Raw genomic sequence first — 22,337 nt, forward strand, 5'->3', positions numbered from 1 at the left:
TTAGGAGCACGTAGGAGCTCCACTTGCAGACAAGAATTTGATTGTGTCAGACACTGAGCAAAGAGAGAAAAAGATGATCCACATGAGAGATAACTTATAACCTAAGCCTCAGACCAGAAGCAGCCGGCTGTGGTGCCACTGCACCGTTCAGGGAGACAGGCCCTGATCTCAGCTCGTCAGCAGCTCAGCTGTTGTTGAATTTTTGGTGGGCACCATTGCAAAGAATATTCGAGGAAGGATTTGAAGATGAAGTTATTGCAATGTTTGCATGTTTGTGTGAATGTCTCCATGCTGTAGAGTCAGGGATGGAGTAAGGAATTAACAGTGTGGTGGCTGAACACAAGTTTGTCTTCATGGCAACATCAACAAGAGCAGCTGACACGAATGTAGTCTACCATTTGCCTTTGGCTGCTCCATCTACAACTGTTTGCTGGAGGTACAGTCTGGGGGGGGGGGGGCAAAGAATGTTCTTTATAACTGGGTGAAGTGGAATTCAGCACCCTTTAAACAGTAAAGAAAACACCACAAACATGAAGCTCAGCTCAGCCTGGATTCCTACCATAACACCACTGCTTAGCCTGGAGGATTTAGCCTGAATTTACTCATATTTTGTTTACAGAACAGTGCAGAACAAAAAGGAGCTGGAGCAAGACTGAGAATGGAAAGGGAAAATAAAGACAGAAGCTAGGCATTCAGCAGCCAAGCACACATCACTACCTCAGAGGTCCACTCCTGGGGAGAAGTGGCCAGTCCTCCTTAGCCTGGTCAGGCTCCAACCACTTCTGGTTGCTGGGCTGGATGATCAGGGCTCAGCAGCTGGCCTGCTTGCCTATGGGAAGTGTCAGCCAACCTAAATAATAGGTATTGCAACCTGCCTCTCCTGTCATTACATTGTTAATATTATAAGCATCATAAAGCTGAGGATGAAAGTGTTGACTAGGACCAGTATTTATCTAGCCTCCCAGCAATCTGCATACATGTGAAATTTTCTTATCTGAGAGCTGTTTGCCTTCATCAGGGCTGAAATGGTTAGAGATGTTGTTTTCCCTGCAAGGCGTGCCAGCCAAAGGACTGGATTTTAGCTCTGGGGCAGAGACAGCAGAAAGCAGTTTGTGATGCCAGCTTCTCACAGAACTTACAAAGGGCCAGCACAGGCCCTCCTCCACCAGCACTCACCTGCAAAGACTAAGGACAACGAAACTGGGGAGGAATTTCTCCCACAGAATTTTGCCCTTACTGTCTCATGAGGGGAATGAGTTTAGGCCTCTGCCAGTAAGGTTTTGAGGAAGTGCCCCAGTCTGAGTCCACAGGAACACATGCAGAGCCCGAGAAACCACTCTGCTTTGAGAGCAGCCACATGGAGCCCATATGCTGCTGTCAGACCTGCTGCTTGCTGGAGGCAGCTCTATCGGAGCCATACGATCAGGAGCTCCCTGTGTGTGACGATGCCGTATCTGATCCCTTCCTTCCTGGATATAAATAGTCTCATGCTGAAGAGCAGCCAGTGAGATATTTATCATAATTTCATGCTGCTATTTTTAAAAAATAGATACAGAGTTTTACCATGCATAACTTCCAACAGGAACTATTCCCAGCAGCATGACTCTTACCGACGTGGAGAGCATTCATCCCCTCTTCTGCCTGTGTTTTCTGATGGCTGTCCAGTTGAACACAGACCACTTAAAACCAGCACTTTGGTAATTAGCAATTACCAGGAGCATTTTAAGGATTTGCTTTCTCATGATTTCACTGATTACCAGTGAATTTAGAGAGCATTTCAACTGGTAATGCTAGTTTTTAGCCTGTGGGCAGACTTGTTTCTGTTACTATTTATTACCTTTTATGAACCAACAATAAAGTTTAGTTTTGGCTGTAGCTACACTCATGGTACACATCAGCTGATTCATTTTACACCTTCCAGTATTGTCATTTCCTGAACATACAAATACAGAGTTACATTCTTTGGATTCTGTGAATTTATTTAGTCAGACTCCCCAGTGAGAGTTAAAGGGGAGGAATGTTAGCCTTCTGTCTCTCTTTTCAGTGCATTTTTGTTCCATAAGCAGAAGTCTAAGGAGGTTGTGTGGAAAACACATCAAAACAGATGGAAGGAGTTAATGACCTCCCTCTCCACAGGTGGCAGCAGCCATTCCCAAGAGAGGAACTTTCTGTGTGGCAGCAGAGCTACCTGCAAAGCACTTTGTATATCAGGTGTATGCAAAGAAAACCTCACAATACAGTTCAGAGACACTAGTGACAGCTGCAGGAGAGCTCTGGCTTTAGTCTTCCCCCTCCTGTTAAGCAGGAGCACTTTTTGCATCCCTTCCCACCCATTTCCTAACCTCTCATAATTAAGTCATAATCTAATACCCCTCTGACAATCGAGCAGCCGTTGTCACTGGTGAGTGAGGGATGCTTCCAAGTGCAGCCTAGCTGTTCGCCTCAAAGTTTGGGAGAGAGAGTCACCTACTTCACATCTTCCTGCAGCTAGCACTGCTGATACATGGAAGAGCCCTATCCAGAGTCCCAAGTGGGCTACAAGTAACTGAAAGCTGAGGGGGAGGCAGAGGGAATGCAAGCTGTTTTGGAGTTACATCTTAGGGGAGGAAAGGCACCAGAAAGAGCCACCTTTGATTACATTGCTTCTGTTAAAGGAGGCATCTTGTACTTGACAGGAGATAACGTGACGTGTCATTGAGTGCTTGTAATTGCTGTGGTTTGGTTAAAACACACAGCAGAAGTAATTCTTGGAGTAAACAGTAAGTGAAATTCATATTTCACAGAAGCACAGCTTTCTGCCAGCTTGTGTCTTTCAGAAGCAAACAGGACTGCTCAACAATAGGCTACAAAGAACACAACACATTCCTGCTCACCCACGCTTCCCTGCTGCATGTCACGGACCAGTGTAAGCAGAGGAGGAAACATACCCTAGAATCACTGTGAAGGCTTCAAAGCCAGTCCCTGACAAGTTTATGAAAGGAATTTGATGTATGTGAAAATTTGGCTTTTAATAGTGGATTTAACATTTTTTACGTCAGCCTCTGCTGATGTCAGATTGTGTGATGTCAGAACAGCTGCTGCTGGTAATGACTGACACTGGGCAGAAGAAGCTGGGTTCTGAAGCAAAGGTCAAGCAGCAGGAAATAAAAACACCCATGATTTTTAAATGCAGATAATTGCAGTAGAGTGTGCTGATATCACTTCTGCCTGGGCCTTGACTCATGTGCTAGTATGTTGCTTTCATTCTTACAATGCACACACAACAGCAACCAAAACACATTTACTGGAGCATTGCAGAATCCTTTACACATACACAGCATGCTCTGTGTGCTCTCTGTATGGCCTCCAGTCTGTATGATTGTAGGCTTCCACTATAAAAACTTGTGCTTGGTTACCAAAACTGAGTACACAGAATGTTATGCAGAAGCCAAATTGTTTAGAAGTACAATCACTCAAGCTGTTAAAGTGCAACAGTTCCTTAATAACCAGTCCAGCAGCAATCCCACCCCGAAGTTGTATTTACCAAGCTGTCTTCAGCAGCCCATTATTTCACTTTGCTTTGGTTATAGAAGGAAAGGAGCTGCTCCAAAGCTATGAAACAGTAATTTTTATGCTTTTATGTATGATGTTGATAGGAATCTTACCAGTTAATAAAATTACAAAGAATAACAGATTAAATAGATCTATTAATTATACCTGAAGTTAAATGAAGAATTGAATTGTGGTTTATATATGAAAGCTAAAAGCAATCACTTTTCTAAGAAGCTACATACTTTTATTAGTTGAATATTTTACTTGTTGGTAGTTGGTGGTGCTAATTTCTTCTGAGAATTTAGAGGGAGACTTTGTGGAGGTGTGGGGATTGAGAAAAAGAAAGGGAGGAAAGAGGCAATATCTGAAAAGCAGTCCTTACTCATCTGCAATGTAGATAACTTTGTGCTTCTCAATTACTTCTATGTCATGCTCCAGCTGTTTCATCTGTGTTTCCAGCTTTTCTTTATTTAGCTTCTTGGGTATGGTGTCTATTTGTACTGGAAGACGTTGAAATTCATGGTAGACTTCCTTCCAGTTCTTTCTCAGCCCCTGGTGCCATGAGATGGAAGGGAAATACATGAGAAAAACTTACTTCAGTGAGAACCACATGCACACTTTGGGAGCTTTTCCTGTTGTTGTTAATATTGTATTTGAGAAGTGTCACTGCAATGTTAAAATAATAGATAAATAAACACATGGATAATGTTTCATCACCTTAATTGCACCAAGTTAATCAAAGGCTTAAAAGTCAAAGTAGTTGCCACAAAAAAAAATAAAATAAATGGACTCATTCTGATGCAGTCTAAGGAATGGTCCTAAAACCCCTCTGTGCCTTGGAGAGAAAATGTTCCAGTCTTCAGAGGCAACAACACAATAATTAAACTAGGCAAAGAAGGACAAGCTATGAAAATGCTGAACTGAGACAGTATGTCCCTGTGACTAATAGTCAGCTCTGTAGCCTGCCAGGAGCTTAAGGAAGTCTGCTCACTTCATTTCCAGTCCCCAGTGTCTCCAAGAAAAAACTGCACGAGGTCCCTGAAGAGTGACTCCCATTCTACAGAAGAGACTTTCTGTGCTCTCAACCATCTACAGGTAAGCAACTTTGACTGCTCCATTGTGTCTGATGCTAATGTGCTCACTGAGGAGCTACCAGGATTCTCAAAAGCTGCCTCAACTTCTGTCACTCAAATGCTTTCTTTTCTCCAAAATGCAGCAGGAATTATCTTAGGAACTGCACTACAGAAACCACGTCTCCATAAACAGCAACCTGCCTCCCACAGATATCAACACACCACACAGTGGCATTTCCAACCTTAAGTAATCACAAGAGTACCAATACTTAGAACTCCAGCCAAAATTCAGCTGCAGTTTCAGCTCATCTCACCACTACCTTCATTTTCTCTGAGGCTTTGCTCAGACCATCGACACCAAACTGATCCCAGGATGGTTTAACTTCTGTAAACTGCTATGAGAAAAATTATCTAAATGATTTCATTCCCCTTCCCAATCTCCAGTTACAATAGCATCTGCAGGTAGCTTCTTTCTCATTTGGACTACAAACCCCTAGCTGCCACTGGCTCTATCAACAATGATTCCAGTAACTGCTGCCTCTCCTGAATGCTGCTGTGCAAAGAATTACCTTGCTAGAGAAAGCAAACCTCATCTGCCATGAGCAAAACCCCAAGGTTAACTCTGCCTGGAAAACCTCACACAACCATGCTGAAACTTTCTCATAAGTCTGTTAATTCAACAGCAGAAACAAACTTTTATTCACCAATATATGATGAATGGAACCATAAATGTAAAAGCTTTGCCTCCTTGCAATCATCATAGACTCAAAAGAAGGGGTTGGGTTGGAAAGGAACATGAAGCTCATCCAGTTCCAACCCCCTTGCCATGGGCAGGGACACCTCCCACCAGCCCAGGTTGCTCAAGGCCTCATCCAGCCTGGCCTTCAACACCTCCAGGGAGGGGACATCCACAGCCTCCCTGGGCAACCTGTTCCAGTGTCTCCCCAAGCTCACTGTAAGGAATTTGCTCATCCTGTCACTACAAGCCCTTGCAAAAAGTCCCTCTCCAGGAGGGACTGATGCAATTACTGCAACACTTGCTCTTACTTTCTCTCCTCAAGAAGATAATCAAAATCTACACATACAAGTTTTCAGCTCTCCCCAGTAAGTGAAACCAGGATGAACTGACACGCTGATTTGACGGCACATTGTGATTTCCAGCCTCACAGAATCACTGAATTGTTTGGGTTGGAAAAGGCCTCTAAGATCATCCAGTCCAGCCTTCAACCCAGCACCACCATGGCCATCACACCATGTGCCAAAGTGCCATGGCCACACATTTCTGGAACACCTCCAAGGATGGGAACTGCACCACCTCCCTGGGCAGCCTGTTCCAATGCCTGACCACTCTTGCAGTCGAGACATGATCTCCTCACATCCAGTCTAAGCTCAGTGAAGTTTGTCTTGCTCAGTGAAGAGAATCTCCCACCCTTTACCCTCCACAGGCAGAAGTGGCTGGATCCCAGCTCTGCTCTTCCCCTGCTCTCCACACTGTGGGGAACACACTCCTCCACTATTATTCAGCATCTTGTCTCCCAGACTAGCTAATCGATTCATGTGACTGAAGTTAAGTCTGAAAGAGCTATTCCTCATAACTAGTGAGTTTTGAAGATTGTTGCTTCTGTTTCAGAACTGAAGGACTCTTGTGCTTGTCTGATTCTGCCCGGGGGTCAGGTGCAGTTTACAAATAAATAGCCTTTCCAAAACGTTTTCTGTTAAATAATGCCAAGCTGGTTGGGAAATCCCTGAACCCTGGCTTTTGAAAGACAAGAAAGCATGCACTCATCCCAGCTGACTCTCTCCCTGTGGAGTGGAAAGGTCAAGAGCAGCTCACGCTTCTCTCTGCTAAAATCTCCCTTGCAGACCTCCAAGTGTAACATGTTGACCACTGCTGCAAAGGGCTCCATCACGAACTGAGGATCTAACTCTGTGAGGGATTCTAATAGACACTGGATCAGGGAGAAGTATGTCCAGCATTTAGCAACATTCTTTTTAGTTCTCATCAAATCCCACCACAAGTGAGTGTAAGGGAGGGGCCAGAAAACGTTGGCACAGATTGCTCCTATGTATTTCTGTAAGCCCCCGAGGCTTGGGTTTGTCCTCAGACATCTCCTGCCACGTCTGCTCCCAGATCAGGTGGTGCACATCTGTTCACCAGCACTGCCTCTTCTTTTAGAAGCCAGGAATTCCCACATGGCTACAGCTGAGCGCTGGGGGCAAGCCACACACCCTGGGGACACGAATTTCCCCTGACAACATAACTGTGTAAATGATCTGGCCCCTGAAAGAACAACTTGAAAACTGTAAAGGAAAATACTGAGTTAACTAAAAGAACAAACAACAAACTTTAAAATTGAAAGTAAATAATAAAATCCAGTGCACTCATTCATTAAAAAAAAAAGGTAGAAGATCATTTTGACCAATCCAGGAGCAGAACTGGGAGCAGCTGAACTCATATGCCTTCTTCCACATATATTTCTGCTGCATAGTTAACTTGCTGGACCATCAGTCTGTCTCATGCCTTTCCCAACATAAATATATCTCAGTCTTCACCCTTGCTGCTGTGCTCTCTCTAATGCTCTCTCCCATGCTCCTGCTTAACTTCTAGTGCACAAGCAAGGCACACACTGTTTTGGATCTTGCTGACCAACCAGTTATTCTTTGCAAGTCAGTTAGACACTCACTGGATCCAATCTCTCTGGATACTCTGCTGGCTTTATTTGTAGTGGGAATTTAGCATCTTGGAGATGTCCACCCATCTGCTAATTTGTTTCAGGTGGCTGCTAAGGTCCGGTTATTAAGGGGCAGACCAATAAACAAATATCAGAGTAATTCAGGTTCCATTTGGACAGGAAACTTGGCTAAAATGTGGTCATGGGAAACTCCAGCTCAAGCAGAGATGGACTTTTAACATCTCTGCTCTACTTCTTTTGTGGTATTATTTCCATTTAGAAAATCTCCTGCAATGAACACTGTATGAAAGAGACTATGCAAAACACATTTTTTCCAACCAGTTCTACAGATATATTGCAATTTAATTCTGTTTTCAGGTCTTGCTCCATACTGAAGCATGACCTTATGCTTTAGTCAGTGAGGTCACAATGTGAAGACAGAAACTGCCAATAAAAGTGGCAATGTGGGGGGAAAAACCAAATCAAAGCAAACCAAATAATTTCTGGTTTTCCACAGTTCACAAGTAGAGCCTCAGAACTGTTACTGCATCCATGTAGGCGATTTTCTGTGATCATGTGAAGCTTCACTGAGATTCCAAGTCAGGAAGTGGAACAGCAATCCAGCCGAACTGAAGTTCTTGTAGGAGTGGACTAAAGCTGCAGCTAGAGCAGCTCCCTTCAGTCCAGTTTACAACTGTTCTGCAGCTCCATCTAGTGAAAAAGGAGCCAGCTCACCTGCCTCCCTTAAAGCTCGACTGTAAAACTGTTCACATGGACTCAGATTTGCTGACTGAGTTGTCTATGTTACTAACAGCTCTGCATCTAAACACACACCTGCAGAAGACTTGTCCTTTCCTCATCAGACAGCCGCTTCATGGCTCTTTTCTTGAGAGTCTCCAAGATACTGGCCTCATATTCTTCCCGAGCTCTCCTCTCTTCTTCATTTCTCTTTGTGACATATTTTGGTGTCCTACCAAAATCCTGTAAGGGCAAGGAAGAATTTGCTCATAGGTGTTTATAAGAGGGAAACAAAGACCTATCTGTCAGCCACAGTATATTACATTTGCAAAGACAGCTGGAAATGCAGCCTTGTGCCACTGAGCAATAAAATCTTCAACCACTGTGTTCTTAGAAATACCAAATGTAATTGTCTTTGTAGCCTGAGCCAAGTGGACAAACAACTCCCTTCCAATTCTTTTTGCAGCCTTGGAAGACAACAGAATCCAGAAACCAAAAGAGAAGAAGTCTGTTCCTAAGAACTGATGATCGAGTGAGGAGTTTGAAACCTGTCAATGACAGCAAGCTATAGTACATTTTTATGTGGTGTCAGACTCTACCATCTGAAACACATTCCTTAGGTGCTTTCTCTGTAAGGTCCTCCTGTATCCTGACCCTTGCTGAATGTTGCATGCCACAGATGAGAGTGAGCAGGTTGGATATTAGGAAGACATTCTGTACTGCAAGAGTGGTCAGACACTGGAACAGGCTGCCCAGAGAGGTGGTGGAGTTGCCATCCCTGCAGGTGCTCAAGAAATGAGTAGATGTGGCACTTTGGGATGTGGCCCAGTGGTCATGGAGGTGTTGGGTAGAAGGTTGGCCCTGATGACCTTAGGGGTCTTTGCAGCCTAATGATTCCCTGATTCTAGTATTAACACACACATGAGAACTGGCCCAGCTGGGAATGGCAAACTTTCCCACACCGTGTGGGGCTGAGCTGTGTTTCTAAACATCCCAGCTGTACTTGGGGGAACACATCTATTCCTTGTCCTTTGGCAAGTGAAGCTCTACTAGAAGGTACCAGAGCCAACCTTCTTTAAATGCTCAGTTAGTCCCACATCTTTCAGTGCTGGCTAGCATCATGACCAGCATGGTTTACATCTGTGTGTGGGCATGCAAAGAACTGCAAGGGCTGCAGGTTCACATTTTGCATCCTTGTCATAAGTCATGTGCCATCTGATGTGTCTAAAAAGCTTGGCTAATCTTAGTGCTCTGCCAGGAGTTACTGTTTAGATAAGCCAGACTTCCAACAAATCTTGTTTTCCTAAGCAGTGGCAGGGCCTGTGCTTGGGCTGGAGGAGGCTGTGCTTAAAGGCATGCCAGCTCTCTCAAGCTCCTTTGCTTCCAGAGCTCTCTCCCACAAGGTCCTACCTACTAGTTCCCTCAATAAGTTGATCTTTGCACTCTGAAGTACAGGATCTGTGCACTACCATCTGTCTTCCCAAGGATCTTGAACTACTTCATCACCTGTGCAACCAAGACTACTCTTGATTAGCACACATCCAACCAGTTCCTTCTCATTTCTAAGTAGCAGAACCAGAGGAATGTGACCATTGGCACCTGGGACACCCACCCCACACCCTTAGGCCGCCTTGGAGCAGCCCGAGCCCATTACCTATTGTCCTATCATTAGTTACCTGGGAGAAGGGCAACCCCAAAGGGCAGTCCTTCTTCTTCCCTGCCTTTGTTAAAGAGCCAGCATTCATTCACCACAGAACTCCATTTTTCTTCCCATGAGACACTCTCTGGGTTCCCAACACAGCCCATAGGCTATGGCTTTAGCAGCAGCATTCTGCCAAGGCTTTGCTGAGCCCATAAGCAGGTGGGCACAGAGCAAAGGCAAAGCACAGTGCTAGTGCCAATGACTTGTCCCTGAAGACCCTCAGACTCAACCACACACAGCAGTAGTACACATAAATATCAAACAGAATCATAAGCATTTGATAGGAGAACCTAAACCAGGCACTGCTATGAGGCTTCCCACTGGAGTAACACTGACCTTTTTGTTAATGTATTTTGGAACAAGTCCTGAAGTTTCAAGCAGATATTTATCTCCCTGTCTTCTATCAACATAAACAGGTTGAGGCTTTTTAGGCAGTCTTGTGATAGCAGCAACTGCATTTGTGTTTATGAAGTTCTTTTTACTCTGGATTCCCATAACTGGGCGCTCTGTCCTCCGTGGCACCGACAGTGCAGGCAATTTCTTATCCTGTTCCTTTTGCCCTGTGAATTGAGCATTTAGACATTCTCAGCAGCAGCCACGAGGAGCTTTGCAATTCAGTGGTATTCCACTTTTCAAAAGGTAAAATTTATGTATAAAATGAGACAAAAGCAGAAACCAACTGTGTCTGTAATGAAAGGATGGACTTGGGGTGTACTGTGGTGAAAAGGAGCAGACTTGTCTGCCACAGCAGAAGGCTCATGACCCAGGAAGCACTGTGTAGGGTTAGATGGCTTTCCCTCATCACATTCCACCCATTGCCTCTTAGCTGCAGTAGTGCAGGGCTTTTGTTAAATGTAATTAAAACCATTTAAGTTGCTTTGCACATTTCATTCCCTGCAACTAATTGTTACTTTCAACATTGCCAAGTGAAAAGCCAAACCCACACATGACCTTTCACATAGGTCACTTCCACACTTACTTGCTGGAAGCTTGGGTTCCTTTGAATGTTTCTGCAGAAAATTCTTTGGAGATGGCACTGCAACTTTTGCTGGTCCCATAGTTTTGCACTGAGCTTTATTTTCCTGTGCCTCACGTTTCACAGATGGTCTGAATGTGGATATATACCTTAGAAAAGAGCCAGGGGGGGAAAAGGCTGAAAAAAGACCCAAGGTTTTGCATGCATTGCTTCAGACTGGTCAGATCATGCTATCAACCAGTTCAACACTGTTGTGACCAGCTGGCTAATCAAAGCAGGAAGTGGGGGGGCAACAGAAGTCAGCGAGTTCCGAAGGGGGTTCAGTTAGGTTGTATCCAGCCTAAAGAATCCCTGGCCTAAACTACCCCTGAGGGTCATGCAGTATCCAAACCCTTGGAGGGTGTTCAGACAGGAACAGATCTAATGTGCTGTGTGCCATACTGTCATTTCAGTTTCCAATATGAGAAACAAACAAATGGTTATGTATGATGTGTTTTTGTACAGAAAAGGCTCAGAAGTAGAAATCACACAAGTTTGAACCCTCCTACCTGAAGAGGAGTAGCTGTCTTTGTTCTGATGAGTGTCACTGATATTTTAAAGCTATTGAGTTAGGACCTGTGTTACCCTTTCACTGAGGATGTTAACTCTGGCAGCTTTATTTCATGGAGAGAGCCTTGCAGAAAACAACATTTGTGTGCATAATTATCAAATAAAAATATAACAGAAACTCTCCAAGGAAAGTTTCTATAGGGGCAAAAGACTTCTAAAGATGTTTTTAAGGTAAGGTGTGAGAAAGAAGCAAAAGGAACAACGTCAGCAGACACACCTGAGAGGTGAAGAGAATGGAAGTGTGGCACTGAGGTAAACCCCACAACCCCCCAGCTTCCCAGCTGTTCACTGAAAAATTATTTGCAGTGTCAATAACAAAGATGTCATCCAACTCCTCTGCGTGGAAAGAGGCTTTGTAAATTCTTTGTCAATGACCAAGATGACATTGAAGATACCAAACTGAATCATGAGCTCAGATGTCGGCTAGTGACTCAGCAGGAGGAGCAACAGCCACGCCAAGCTGGAGCATGTTCCCCGTGAGACGTGCTGCCGTGCCAGAGCCAGGCGCCGCGTCTGCAGGGGTGCTCTCACTCCCACCTACCTGGGAGGTTCGACAGGCCTCTGCTCCCGGCGGGGCAGGAGGTTATAAATGCTCTCCTGCGTGCAAGGGGTCGGCATCCTCTGGCTAAGAGACTGGACACGGGACAGCGCCCTCACGGCGGGGCCCTGGACACGGGGCAGCGCCCGCCTCGCTGCGGGGCCCTGGACACGGGGCAGCGCCCTCCTCACGGCGGGGCCCTGGACACGGGGCAGCGCCCGCCTCGCTGCGGGGCTTCAGACACAGTGAAGCGCCCACCCCACGGCGGGGCCCTGGACAGTGCCAACCTTGCCTCTTCTTCCCTCCCTTCGCAGCGGGCTCCCGGCCCCGTGCCGCTGTCTGCTCGCAGCGGGCTCCCGGCCCCGTGCCGCTGTCTGCTCGCAGCTGGGTCCCGGCCCCGTGCCGCTGTCAGCTCGCAGCTGGCTCCCGCCGCGGAGCCGCCACGGGCGCGGATGGGCGCGCGGCTGCCTCGCGGTTGCTAGGGAAGCGCGGCGCTGACGCTAGGTAACGGCGCCAGGCGCGGGGCGGAACTACGTCACACACTGCCGCCTTCCTCCGGGCAGGGCCCCGGGCCGCGCAGCCGCAATTGGCGCCGACGAAGCCGGCAGGGCCCGAGTGAGGGCGGGGCGGGCACGGGGCTGCGCGTGCGCAGGGGCGGGGCCGGTGGGTGAAGAGCGCCGGACGGAGCTGAGCCGCCCCCAGCCCAGCCGAGGGAGCAGGGCCAGGCGGGGCCGGCGCCGCCGCTCCCGAGGGGAGGTGCGAGCTCGGGGCTGTGCTCTCCGGGGCGGGCGAGACTGACACGGCTCCGTGGTGTCGCGTTTACCCCCGTGCGGCGCGGCCCGGCCGCTCTCCTCCAGCCGCTCCCAGCCGCGCGTTTGACACCTTCTGGCCGTCGGAACGGTGAGGAGGGAGGGCGGTGCTGAGTCACAGGATTGCTTCGGTTGGAAGAGCCTTTACGTCCTGTCCAACCCTCTTCTAACTCGACCAAGGCTAAACCGTGTCCCTCAGCGCCACGTCCCTGCCTCTTCCCGGCGCCTCCCCGGTGCCCTCTCAGGCAATAAATCTCTTCTAACCTCCAACCTAAACCTCCCCATTGGGGAGCCTTTGCAGGAGCTTGGTCTGTGGGACGGCCATGGGAGGGCTGAAGTTGGGGGTGGTGTGGTGTGGTTTGGTTTCTCTGCAGAAGGCTCTGGGAACAGTCGAATGGAAGCTGTCCAGCGCTAATGATCTCGAAGTGTGGTAGCCCTTAGTCCTGACCTCCCCTGAGCTCTTGGCAGCTGTGAGCTGCAGCTGGCTGCTGCGGCTCCTGCATTTCAGCCACAGGTTATGTTGGTACAGCTCTGTGCCCGTGCCAGTAGCACAGCCCAGCCTTCACCGGGGTTCTCGTCCTGGCCAGCGGTGGTGAAAGCTCTGTTTAGTTGCTGATGCTTTGTGCAGGGAAGTAAAGGAGTCACAGGCTGAGAAGTACCTTCCTGGCACTGATGAAGTTCTGGCACTGGGTTTGTGTTTGAATTCTTGCTCTGGTTCTCATATCCTTTTGGGTTTCTCCATAGGTGTTTGCTGAAGGACTAACTAATGTGGATTTCTTCCTCTTTTTGAAGCAGTTGAGTGGATTGTCAAGTTGGCTTGGAAAACCCCCCAGCCAAACAACCCAGCAGAAGATGTTTCACGTTGTCCAGCATCAGCCTGTGAGACTGCTAACCCAAACCAATCTTTCCAGCACGTGGTTGAAGCTGATGCTTTCAAGACCCACTGCGCTGGTATGGATCTGGAAGTCCTGGTCCTCAAGCCATTCTCTTGTTGGAAACAAAAACATCATCCTGATGGGACCCCCAGGTGCTGGGAAAACAACGGTGGGGAGAATAGTAGCTCAGAAGCTGGATCGCCCTGCTGTGGACATAGATGATGATGTCCTTGAAGCAGCCTGGAACACGAGTGTCTCGGACAAACTGCGGGATGTTGGGAGTGAGCAGTTTCTAGAGGAGGAAGGAAAAGCCCTGTTGAAGTTTTCAGCATCTGGAAGTGTCATTTCCCTTACTGGGTCCAACCCAATGCATGCTGCCAGCATGCAGCACGTGAAGAGGAGCGGGATAGTGGTGTACCTGGACGTGCCCACGGCGGTCATCATGAGCAGGCTGCAGTCAATGAAGGTGGATCGCATCGTGGGCCAGGCTCCTGGTGTTTCTCTCAAGGACATCCTGCAGTTCAGGAAGCAGTTCTACCAGAGGTGGCACGACATCCGTGTCCTTTGTGCAGGGGGTGTTTCAGCAGAGGCTGTAGCAGAGAAGGTACTTGATGCTGTGAAGAGATATCAGAACTCACAGCTGGAAACTTTCGTGTCAACCAGGTCCAGCAGGTCCGAGGGGAGCACGGGCAGAGACTCTGATAAGTACTTCAGTGATGTCATAACTGAGGGCTTAGCCCCTGATGGAGGACTCTTTGTTCCTCAGAGAGGACTTCCAAAATTCACTGCTGGAGAATGGCAGAGCCTAATAGAAGCATCTTACATTGAAAGAGCCCAGGTGGTGCTGGAAAGATGCATACACCCTGCTGACATTCCTGCTTCTAAGCTGGCAGAAATCATTGGAACAGCTTATGGAGAAAACTTCACTTGTTCTAGAATTGCACCAGTCAGGCACCTGGCAGGCAATCAGTTTCTGCTTGAGCTATTTCATGGACCAACAGCATCCTTTAAAGACTTTGCATTGCAGTTGGTGCCACATATGTTTGCATACTGCATTCCCAGAAGCTGCAACTACCTGGTTCTGGTAGCTACTTCTGGTGACACAGGGAGTGCTGTCCTGGATGGCTTTAGTCGTCTCCACGACACAGACAAACAGAGAATTGCTGTGATGAACTTTTTTCCTGAGGATGGAGTAAGCCCAATCCAGAAATGGCAGATGATTGGCTGTCAGAAGGAAAATGCCTGGTCAGTAGGTGTCAAATCTGACTTTGACTTTTGCCAGACAGCTATAAAGCAGCTCTTCACTAACCCTGATTATACTGGCTTTCTTACAGTGGAGTATGGGACAGCTCTAGCTGCAGCCAACTCCATCAACTGGGCTCGGCTGCTTCCTCAGGTAGTTTACCATGCCTCTGCGTACCTGGATCTTGTTCAGCAAGGCACCATCCCCTTCGGGAGCCCTGTGGATGTCTGCATTCCCACGGGAAACTTTGGCAACATCCTAGCTGCTCTGTATGCTAAAAGGATGGGAATTCCTATCAGGAGATGTGTTTGTGCTTCCAATGAGAACAATGTTTTGACTGACTTCATCAGGACAGGTGTGTATGATTTGAGGGCAAGAAAATTGATTCCCACCTTGTCTCCAGCTGTAGATATTCTGAAGTCCTCCAATCTGGAGCGATACCTGTACATGATTGCTCAGGAGGATGGGCAGCTGGTGACACACCTGTATGACCAGCTGGAAAATCAGGGCCACTTCCAGCTAGGGAGAGATCTGCTTGGAAGGCTGCAGCAGGACTTGGTGGCTGGCTGGTGCTCAGAGGAGGAGTGTTTGGCTGCCATCCACTCTGTCTACAGCACTACAGGATACATCTTGGACACGCACACGGCGGTGGCTAAAGTAGTTGCAGATCGATTGCAGGACAGAAGCTGCCCAGTTATTATTTCCTCTACAGCTCATTACTCCAAGTTTGCCCCTGCTATCTTGAGGGCCTTGAGGATTGCAGAAATCAACCAGAGTCCAGTCAGTCAGCTTCACTTGCTGAGTTCTTATGGCCCTCTACCTCCAGTCCACTGGGGCCTATTGGAGACCCTGAAAAAGAGGGGCCATGAGGATCACCAGGTCTGTGCTGCTGATATGAGTGTGCTGATGTCCCATATAGAAACCTTAATTCAGAGTCATTTCATGAAAGTGCTCTGATCAGCCCTGCACTCTCTCTGGCCATGCCTTCTTACCAAGCTGCATGTTTGAACTGAGGCACGATTCACCTGGCCTGTGTCTGGCCCAGCACAACAGCCACAGTCCTGTATCCAGCTGTGGAGTTCTCAGCAGTATTTGTAGCACCTGTGAGATTTCTGGTTGTGATGGAAGGTCATGAACTGGAAGTGCAAAGACTGGAATGCTCTTCTGCAGGTCACAGGTAGCAGAGACACCAGGAGTGCTGGCTGTCCCTGGCTGTGCTCTCTCCTTCACCTGCCTGGAGGCTTCTCCCAGGAAGGAGGAAGATGATGAACATCGTCTGACCTTTCTGAAACTGACAGCTCCTGTGGTCTCGCAGGAAGGACGTGATCCTTTGGGCAGTGGATGATTAGTTACATTTTGACTCCCTTCACTTAGGGCACCAAAACATGGCAGGATGCTGTAAGGATGTGCACATGCTGCTGCTGAGGGTTGGTTTCACTACCAGGACTGAGGGACACTTGTGGTGTTAACCCTTGAGGCACTCAGTTTGGTGATGTGTTGTAGAATCTGTTGTATTTATGGTGAGGACAGCGTTGATGTTAAAATCATTTGGTAATTTTGGGTTTCAGGCTCTTTTTTATCCTCCCAGAAGTTTTCTTGTGCCAAACAGAATCCTTTATTCAATATTTAGAATCCCTTCTGAGCTGTGATTTTTTCCTTTAAGGTGTGGTAGTCCCTTTCTGAGATCTTTCCTGTTGGAACTTCCAATTTTGGAATCCTTTAATGTTCTAGAAGAATTTGCTTCCAGCAGCAGCAGAGTCTTCTTAAATAAGAGCCAGGCTTCACCCTTTTTTACTCGTATTTGTTTTGTTCAGAGTCCTTAGAATCTGTTTTATCCTTGAGGTCACATTGATTTGTTGTACTGCTGCACTTCTGTTTCCATATCTTTTCCCCCCTTAAACTGATTTCCTTGGCTTGCATAAGAAGCTTCCCAAAGTGCTTGGCATCTCATCAGGGAACGTGAAGGATGGATTCTAGTGTGTGTGGAAAGTGTGACAGCATCAGAGGTGTTCATTGTGTAACCTGAAATAGATCTGTGTTAGCAGTCTGCTTTTGCTAATGACAGGTTCTTGATTGTTTGGGGTTTTTCCCATCAGCAAACACCAGAGCAGGTTGCCCTAGGAGACCATTTGGCTATGGACAAATGTGTTCTGCTAACTGCAGATTGCATTTGGCAAGGGCATAAAACTCTGACTACATCTCACACTAAGAGAATGGCAAAGTGATGTATTGGCAAGCTTTGAATGGTGTGCAGACACAGGTTAACAGCCAAGAGTCCTCAGATGTGAGCACACAGAGCTATGGGAGGCTGCTTCCCACCAGGACTCAAATAGGAAAAGTGTTATCAAGAGTAGTAGTAAACTGATAACAGTGGAGCCTCTCAATGAGGCAGCATCTTCTAGATGTCAGGACTCAGTTGAGGCTTTGAACTGTGGCTCCCCCTCCTGTGTCTGCTTGTACTTTCTGCCACACAAGAGGTGAAGAAGACACCATCTAGCCAAGCATTTTAAAGAGTTGCCATTTCTCCCTGCTCAAAGTGCAAGGCCCAGGCAAGATGTGCATCTGCCACAGGGAATGCCTTTGGCAGGAAAATTACATGGACCTGCTGGAGCAGGTACAGAGCAGGCACAGAGCAGGCCACCAAGATGATCAGAGGGCTGGAGCACCTCTGCTGTGAGGACAGGCTGGGAGTTGGGGCTGTTCAGCCCAGGGAACAGAAGGCTGTGGGGTAGACCATAGAGCAGCACTTCCATATCTGCAGGGGGCCTAGAGGAAGGCTGGGAAGGGACTCACAAAGTGCCTGTAGTGAGGGGATGAGGGGAAATGGTTTGAAACTAGAGCAGGGTAGATTTAGGTTGCACAGCAGGAGGAAGCTCTTTGAGAATGGTGAAATACTGGAACAGGTTGCCCAGACAGGTGATGAAGACCCCTTCCCTGGAGACATTCAAGGTCAAACCTGATGGGATTCTGAGCAACCTGATCTGGTTGGAGAAGTCCCTGCCTACAGCAGGGGGTTGGACAAGATGCCCTTTGCAGGCCCCCTCCAACCCAATGCATTCTGTGCTTGTTAAACAGTCAGACCTCAGGTGGCAGAGGGTTTATTTTGGCATGACTCAGGTGATCAATATTTCAAAGGTCATGGCAGCAACCCAAGCTTGCTTTAAAGGAGAAGGTGTTAGTAACACTTCTACTTGCTATTTTCATGTCCCATGAGCCCTGCTAGCAGCTGATATGAACTGAATAAGTAACTTAGAAGTGGCTCTCTCATCTTTAGAGGGAACTTGCTATGATCAAGTTTGTCTCTCCTGTCCTGTCACTGGGGACAGCTGAAAAAAGGCTGGTCCCATCCTCCTGATGCCCACCCTTCAGAAATGTATTAGCAGGGGTAAGATCCCCCTCAGCCTCCTCCAAGCTAACCAGCCCCAGCTCTCTCAGCCTTTCCTCACGGAGGGAGTTTCACAGAGGCTCAAGCAGCAGAGAGGGTGAGCTCAGTTCTGCTGCACGCAGAGGATGCTGTGTGCTGAACAGGCTGCTGGATGTGCTTAGCCTTGTTCTCTCTGTCCCTGGAGAGCTGCAAATGGGCTACTCATGCACACTGACTTGACTCATGGCTATTAGGATATGGATCATTAGTTTTCAATTTCATTATACAATGTGTGTTGTGAGGGGTTGGGCAAGAGCTCCTTTCATTATGGAAATGAGGTGAAGGCACATGGGAGGCAAGTGCCTATGCAAATGTCAGCTGTAGTGAGTGTAGCTAATTATTGCTTGGTTTTACCAAGCTTTTGGAAGCTAAGAGACATTTTGCAGCTCATGAGATGTGCTTGGACCCCTTCTGTTCTTTGTGCAGAATATCTCTGGCTGGGAGAGACCTTCAAGATCTTCCAGTCCAACTTTTGACTCAGCACTGCAAGTCCATCACTAAAACATGTCCCTGAGCACCCTGTCCACACACTGTTTGAATACATCTAGGAATGGTGACCATTCCAACCTTTGAGAACCCTTTCAGTGAACAAACATTTTCTAACATCCACCCTGAACCTTCCCTGGTGCACCTGGGAACCATTTTCCTGCCTCCTTCCAGCTACTGATAGAGAGCAATGAGGTCTCCCCTTGGCCTCCTCTTCTCCAGACAGAGCAATCCCAGCTCCCTCAGCCCCTCCTTGGAGGCCATATGCTCCAGGCCCTGCAGGAGCCTCTGTTACCTTTCTCTAGGCACACTCTAGCTGTTCTGTGTCCTTCCCATCCTGAGGAGCCCAGAAGTGAGTACAATTCCTGAGGTGTGGAATCACCAGTGCTGAGCACAGGGCAGCCTCCCTCTCCCTGCTGGCCCCTGTGTTTCTAATCCAAGCCAGGATGCCATTGGCTTTCTTGGCCACCTGGGCACACTGCTGTCACAAGTTCAGCTGACTGCCAACCACTACCCCAAGGTCCCTTTCCAAGTCACAGCTTTCTGGCCACACATCCCCAGGTCTGTAGCTTGCCATAGGGTAAGCTGTTACAGGATCTGTCTTGACCTTGTTGGACCTCATACAATTAACCTTGGTCCATGGATCTAACCTGTCTAGATCCTGCTGTAAAGCTTCCCTACCCCCTGACAGAATGGCATTTCTCTCTGCTTTCATGACAAGTCGTGATCCAGTAGGCAGTTTCAGCTCCTTTTTGGCTCATTATACGACCAGTATAAGACAAACTGAAGAAGTGTCCTTTTTATACCTCAACTCAACCTTTTATATACCAAGCAAAGGTCAGAGAGGACAAAGTGTGCTCACAGGGCTCTGCTTTACAAATGTATTTTGGGACAAGTGCATTTTCTCTTCGGTTCAGCTTAAATCACCAAATTCTGTTGGCATTTAGTGGACTTTTGACTCGGTACATGTGGCAATCTGAGACTGTTTGAAATGCTAATAAATGCATCCCCTCTCCTAATGAAACTGGTGCTCCCTGCATCATTAATCCGCATTGTACACAGATGAGGACAGGGAAGCCATGGTCACAGTTCTTTGCATCCAGAATGGGTAATGAGAGCACGACACAGCTCTGAAAGGGGAGGCAGGAATGGCTCATTTGTGCAAACCCAGGGTTTTAGCAGTGGGCTGAGGCCAACTAGATCTGACTAGGCCCAGGGCCAGGTCCTGTGCTTGGGTCAAAACCTCCCCACAAACACTCCAGGCTGGAGGCTGAGGGGCTGGAAACTGCCCAGCAGAGAAAGACCTGGGGGTGCTGGGTGACAGGCAGCTGAGGATGAGCCAGCAGTGACCAGGTGGCCAAGAAGGCTAACAGCATCCTAGCCTGGCTCAAGAATAGTGTGGCCAGCAGGAGCAGGGAAGGGAGGTGTTGGAGCAGGTCCAGAGAAAGGCAACAAAGCTGGTGAAGGATGTGGAGAACAGACCTGGGGAGGAGCAGCTGAGGGACCTGTTCGGTCTGGAGAAAAGGAGGCTGGGGGAGACCTTGTGGCTCTCTACAGCTCCCAGAAAGGAGGCTAGAGCCAGGTGGGTGTTGGCCTCTTCCTCCTGGAAATAAATTCTAGCACGAGGGGAAATGGCCTCAAGTTACAGCAGGTGAGATTTGGGTTGGAGATTAGAAGAAATTTCTTCCCTCAGATGGTTCTCAACCACCGGCACAGGCTGCCCCGGGAGGAGGTTGAATCCTCATCCCTTGAGCTGTTTCAGAAGAGGCAGAGATGTGTTGCTGAGGGACATGGTTTAGCCCCAGCCTTGACAGAGTTAGGGAATGCTTGGACTCGATGCTCTTCAAGGTCTTTTACCACCACAACGATCCTGTGATCTTAAGCAGGAATGTCGATAACGCAGCAGCTAACGGCTGCCGCTTACAGCCTGTAGCCACGAGGTGGCGCCCTAACAGAGCGCTGCCGGGCGTCGAGGGGCTCTGAGGGGAAGGCTGCCAGCCCCAGCTGCCTGCGCAGCCTCGGAGGGGTTTGGATTCAGCAGCATGGAATCAATACAGGGGTACGAAAGAAACCTTCGTAATTAACACTCTCTGATACGTGGAGTGCCCAGGAATATGTGGTGGTTCCAGGTCAGGGAAACACCACCCGTGGCATTATGTGGCTGCTAAAGAATTTTCATCTGTACATCTTGCATCAACTTTGCTTTAATATAAGGATCTAAAATATGTCTCCTGCCCCCTCCAAAGTCTCATTTAAATCATGAACACAAATAATACAAACCCCAAGTGTCTGGGGTTTTGAACAGGGTGCAACTTATGAGGCTCGTAGCAAGTTTGGGGATAAAGAGCAGATAATAGCAGAAAAAAATAACCCCCCAGGAGAAGCAATCCTGCTGTGCAGGGGCAGGGTTGTCATAGTTCAGTGTTAAAGTGACCAAGCAGCACCTTCTCAAGTCCCTGTCAGCCAGGCTGCTAGCAGAGCCCATGAGCAGCCCTGCTTGCTTCCAAGCTTTTCATCATTCCCAGGTCCTGGCAGTCTTTGTGTGCTGAATTCAAATGCCTTCTTATTTCTGTTTTATCCTTAAATGCAAGCACAAGGGGAGCACAACACAACCTGCTGAAGCCATGCACCAGGTGTTACATAACGGAGACAGCATCTTGTTCTTGCTTTTGCTCTTCCCCATGGTCAAGGTCCTGCTCTTACTTTGCTTTTTTGCTGATTCCCTAAGATCAGACCCGAGCTAAGGGATCCTTTATGTTCCTGCTCTAGCTGGTGCCCTACTTGCATCCTGGGGTGGAATATAAAAAGACTTTACCTTAAGTGTCTGCTGGAACTGGAACCTGCTGTCCATTGTCACTGTATTTGTTGTCCCAAGGCGACAGGAAGGATTCTGACAGCCTCGTTCACTCACTTTCTTACCTGTTTGGGGTTTTGTTGCTGGTTGGTTATTTTGTGAGGGGCTTCTTGGTTGCTTGGTTTGGGGGCAGGGGTGGGGAGGGGAGGCTGTTGTTTGGGGTTTGTCTTTTTGTTTTGGCTTGTTCAGGGTTTTGTTTGCTTTAGGGGCTTGTGTTTGTTTGTTCTCGTTTCTGCTTTGGGAGGGGTTGGCTGGTTTGTTTTCTTTCTGTTGCTGTATTTCATGGCAGCCAGACTTCTCTAGGACTCTTTCTAATGCATGTGCACACATCCTGCTAATCCTCCTGTGCCCCCCTGCTGATGCCTCAGCCCTCTGGTTTTGGTTCCTATGATTTGCCACAGCTGAGAGGACAGAGCCGTGGCTGCATCAGCTGCTGACACTAATGACAGTCTCTGTGGAGTGAGCAGGTACTGCTCTGACATTGAGCAGATGTTGTTTTTCCTAACGTGCTGTTACACCTCTATCATCTCTCAGAGGTGGCTCTGCAAAGCAGAATGTGAATTTTAGTTTGTTGAAAACAGTTGCAGTGAAAGCAACCACTGCCAGGGAGATCAGGTTGGTAGGAACCTGCCTGCTGGTTGAACTGGGCAGGAGGGCTGCAGAGGCAAACCTCAGTTAATGACCACGGGTAAAATTTGAGGGCATGAACATCTCCCACTTGCTGCAAACTGTAAGGAAATGTGTTGAGGTGGAGATGACTGCTGGAAGGATGTGGGGATGGCAGTGCAAAGAAAGCTGCACTTAATA

At 48.0% G+C, this 22,337-nt stretch overlaps 2 protein-coding genes across 6 annotated transcripts; one reads left to right on the top strand and one right to left on the bottom strand.

Annotated features, from left to right (window-relative positions):
• Nucleotides 1-3,753: 3,753 nt before the first annotated feature.
• ENKUR (enkurin, TRPC channel interacting protein) lies at nucleotides 3,754-12,325 on the bottom strand. Its single transcript, XM_068146421.1, has 5 exons — nucleotides 11,843-12,325; nucleotides 10,696-10,841; nucleotides 10,053-10,276; nucleotides 8,111-8,257; nucleotides 3,754-4,083 (listed from the first exon to the last, which is right to left on the bottom strand). Exons 1-5 carry the CDS (start codon nucleotides 11,917-11,919, stop codon nucleotides 3,910-3,912), a joined length of 768 nt encoding a protein of 255 aa, XP_068002522.1. The 5' UTR covers nucleotides 11,920-12,325; the 3' UTR covers nucleotides 3,754-3,909.
• A 187-nt stretch (nucleotides 12,326-12,512) lies between these two features.
• Nucleotides 12,513-19,686, top strand: THNSL1 (threonine synthase like 1). Of its 5 annotated transcripts, none has more exons than XM_068145756.1 (2): nucleotides 12,513-12,595; nucleotides 13,444-19,686. In XM_068145756.1, exon 2 carries the CDS (start codon nucleotides 13,501-13,503, stop codon nucleotides 15,721-15,723), a length of 2,223 nt encoding a protein of 740 aa, XP_068001857.1. In that variant the 5' UTR covers nucleotides 12,513-12,595; nucleotides 13,444-13,500; the 3' UTR covers nucleotides 15,724-19,686. The 5 variants fall into 5 exon arrangements, with proteins under 5 accessions (XP_068001857.1, XP_068001852.1, XP_068001855.1 ...); XM_068145751.1 differs by having other exon boundaries at nucleotides 12,514-12,893; XM_068145754.1 differs by having other exon boundaries at nucleotides 12,514-12,739; nucleotides 13,441-19,686.
• Nucleotides 19,687-22,337: the final 2,651 nt, after the last annotated feature.

Source organism: Melanerpes formicivorus, unplaced genomic scaffold, assembly GCF_026170545.1.
Source record: "Melanerpes formicivorus ecotype bairdi unplaced genomic scaffold, bMelFor1.0.p_v2 SCAF_13, whole genome shotgun sequence".
Lineage (NCBI taxonomy): Eukaryota > Metazoa > Chordata > Aves > Piciformes > Picidae > Melanerpes > Melanerpes formicivorus.

What these genes read in the sequence shown, in the direction of transcription:
- THNSL1 (XM_068145756.1), top strand. Translation starts at nt 13,501, where the DNA reads ATGTTTCACGTTGTCCAGCATCAGCCTGTGAGACTGCTAACCCAAACC.
- ENKUR (XM_068146421.1), bottom strand. Translation starts at nt 11,919, where the DNA reads ATGCCGACCCCTTGCACGCAGGAGAGCATTTATAACCTCCTGCCCCGC. An exon ending in GGAACCCAAGCTTCCAGCAA is followed by an intron (nt 10,277 to 10,695) that starts GTAAGTGTGGAA and finishes CTCAATTCACAG; the next exon opens with GGCAAAAGGAACAGGATAAG. An exon ending in AAAGGACAAGTCTTCTGCAG is followed by an intron (nt 4,084 to 8,110) that starts GTGTGTGTTTAG and finishes TCATGGCACCAG; the next exon opens with GGGCTGAGAAAGAACTGGAA.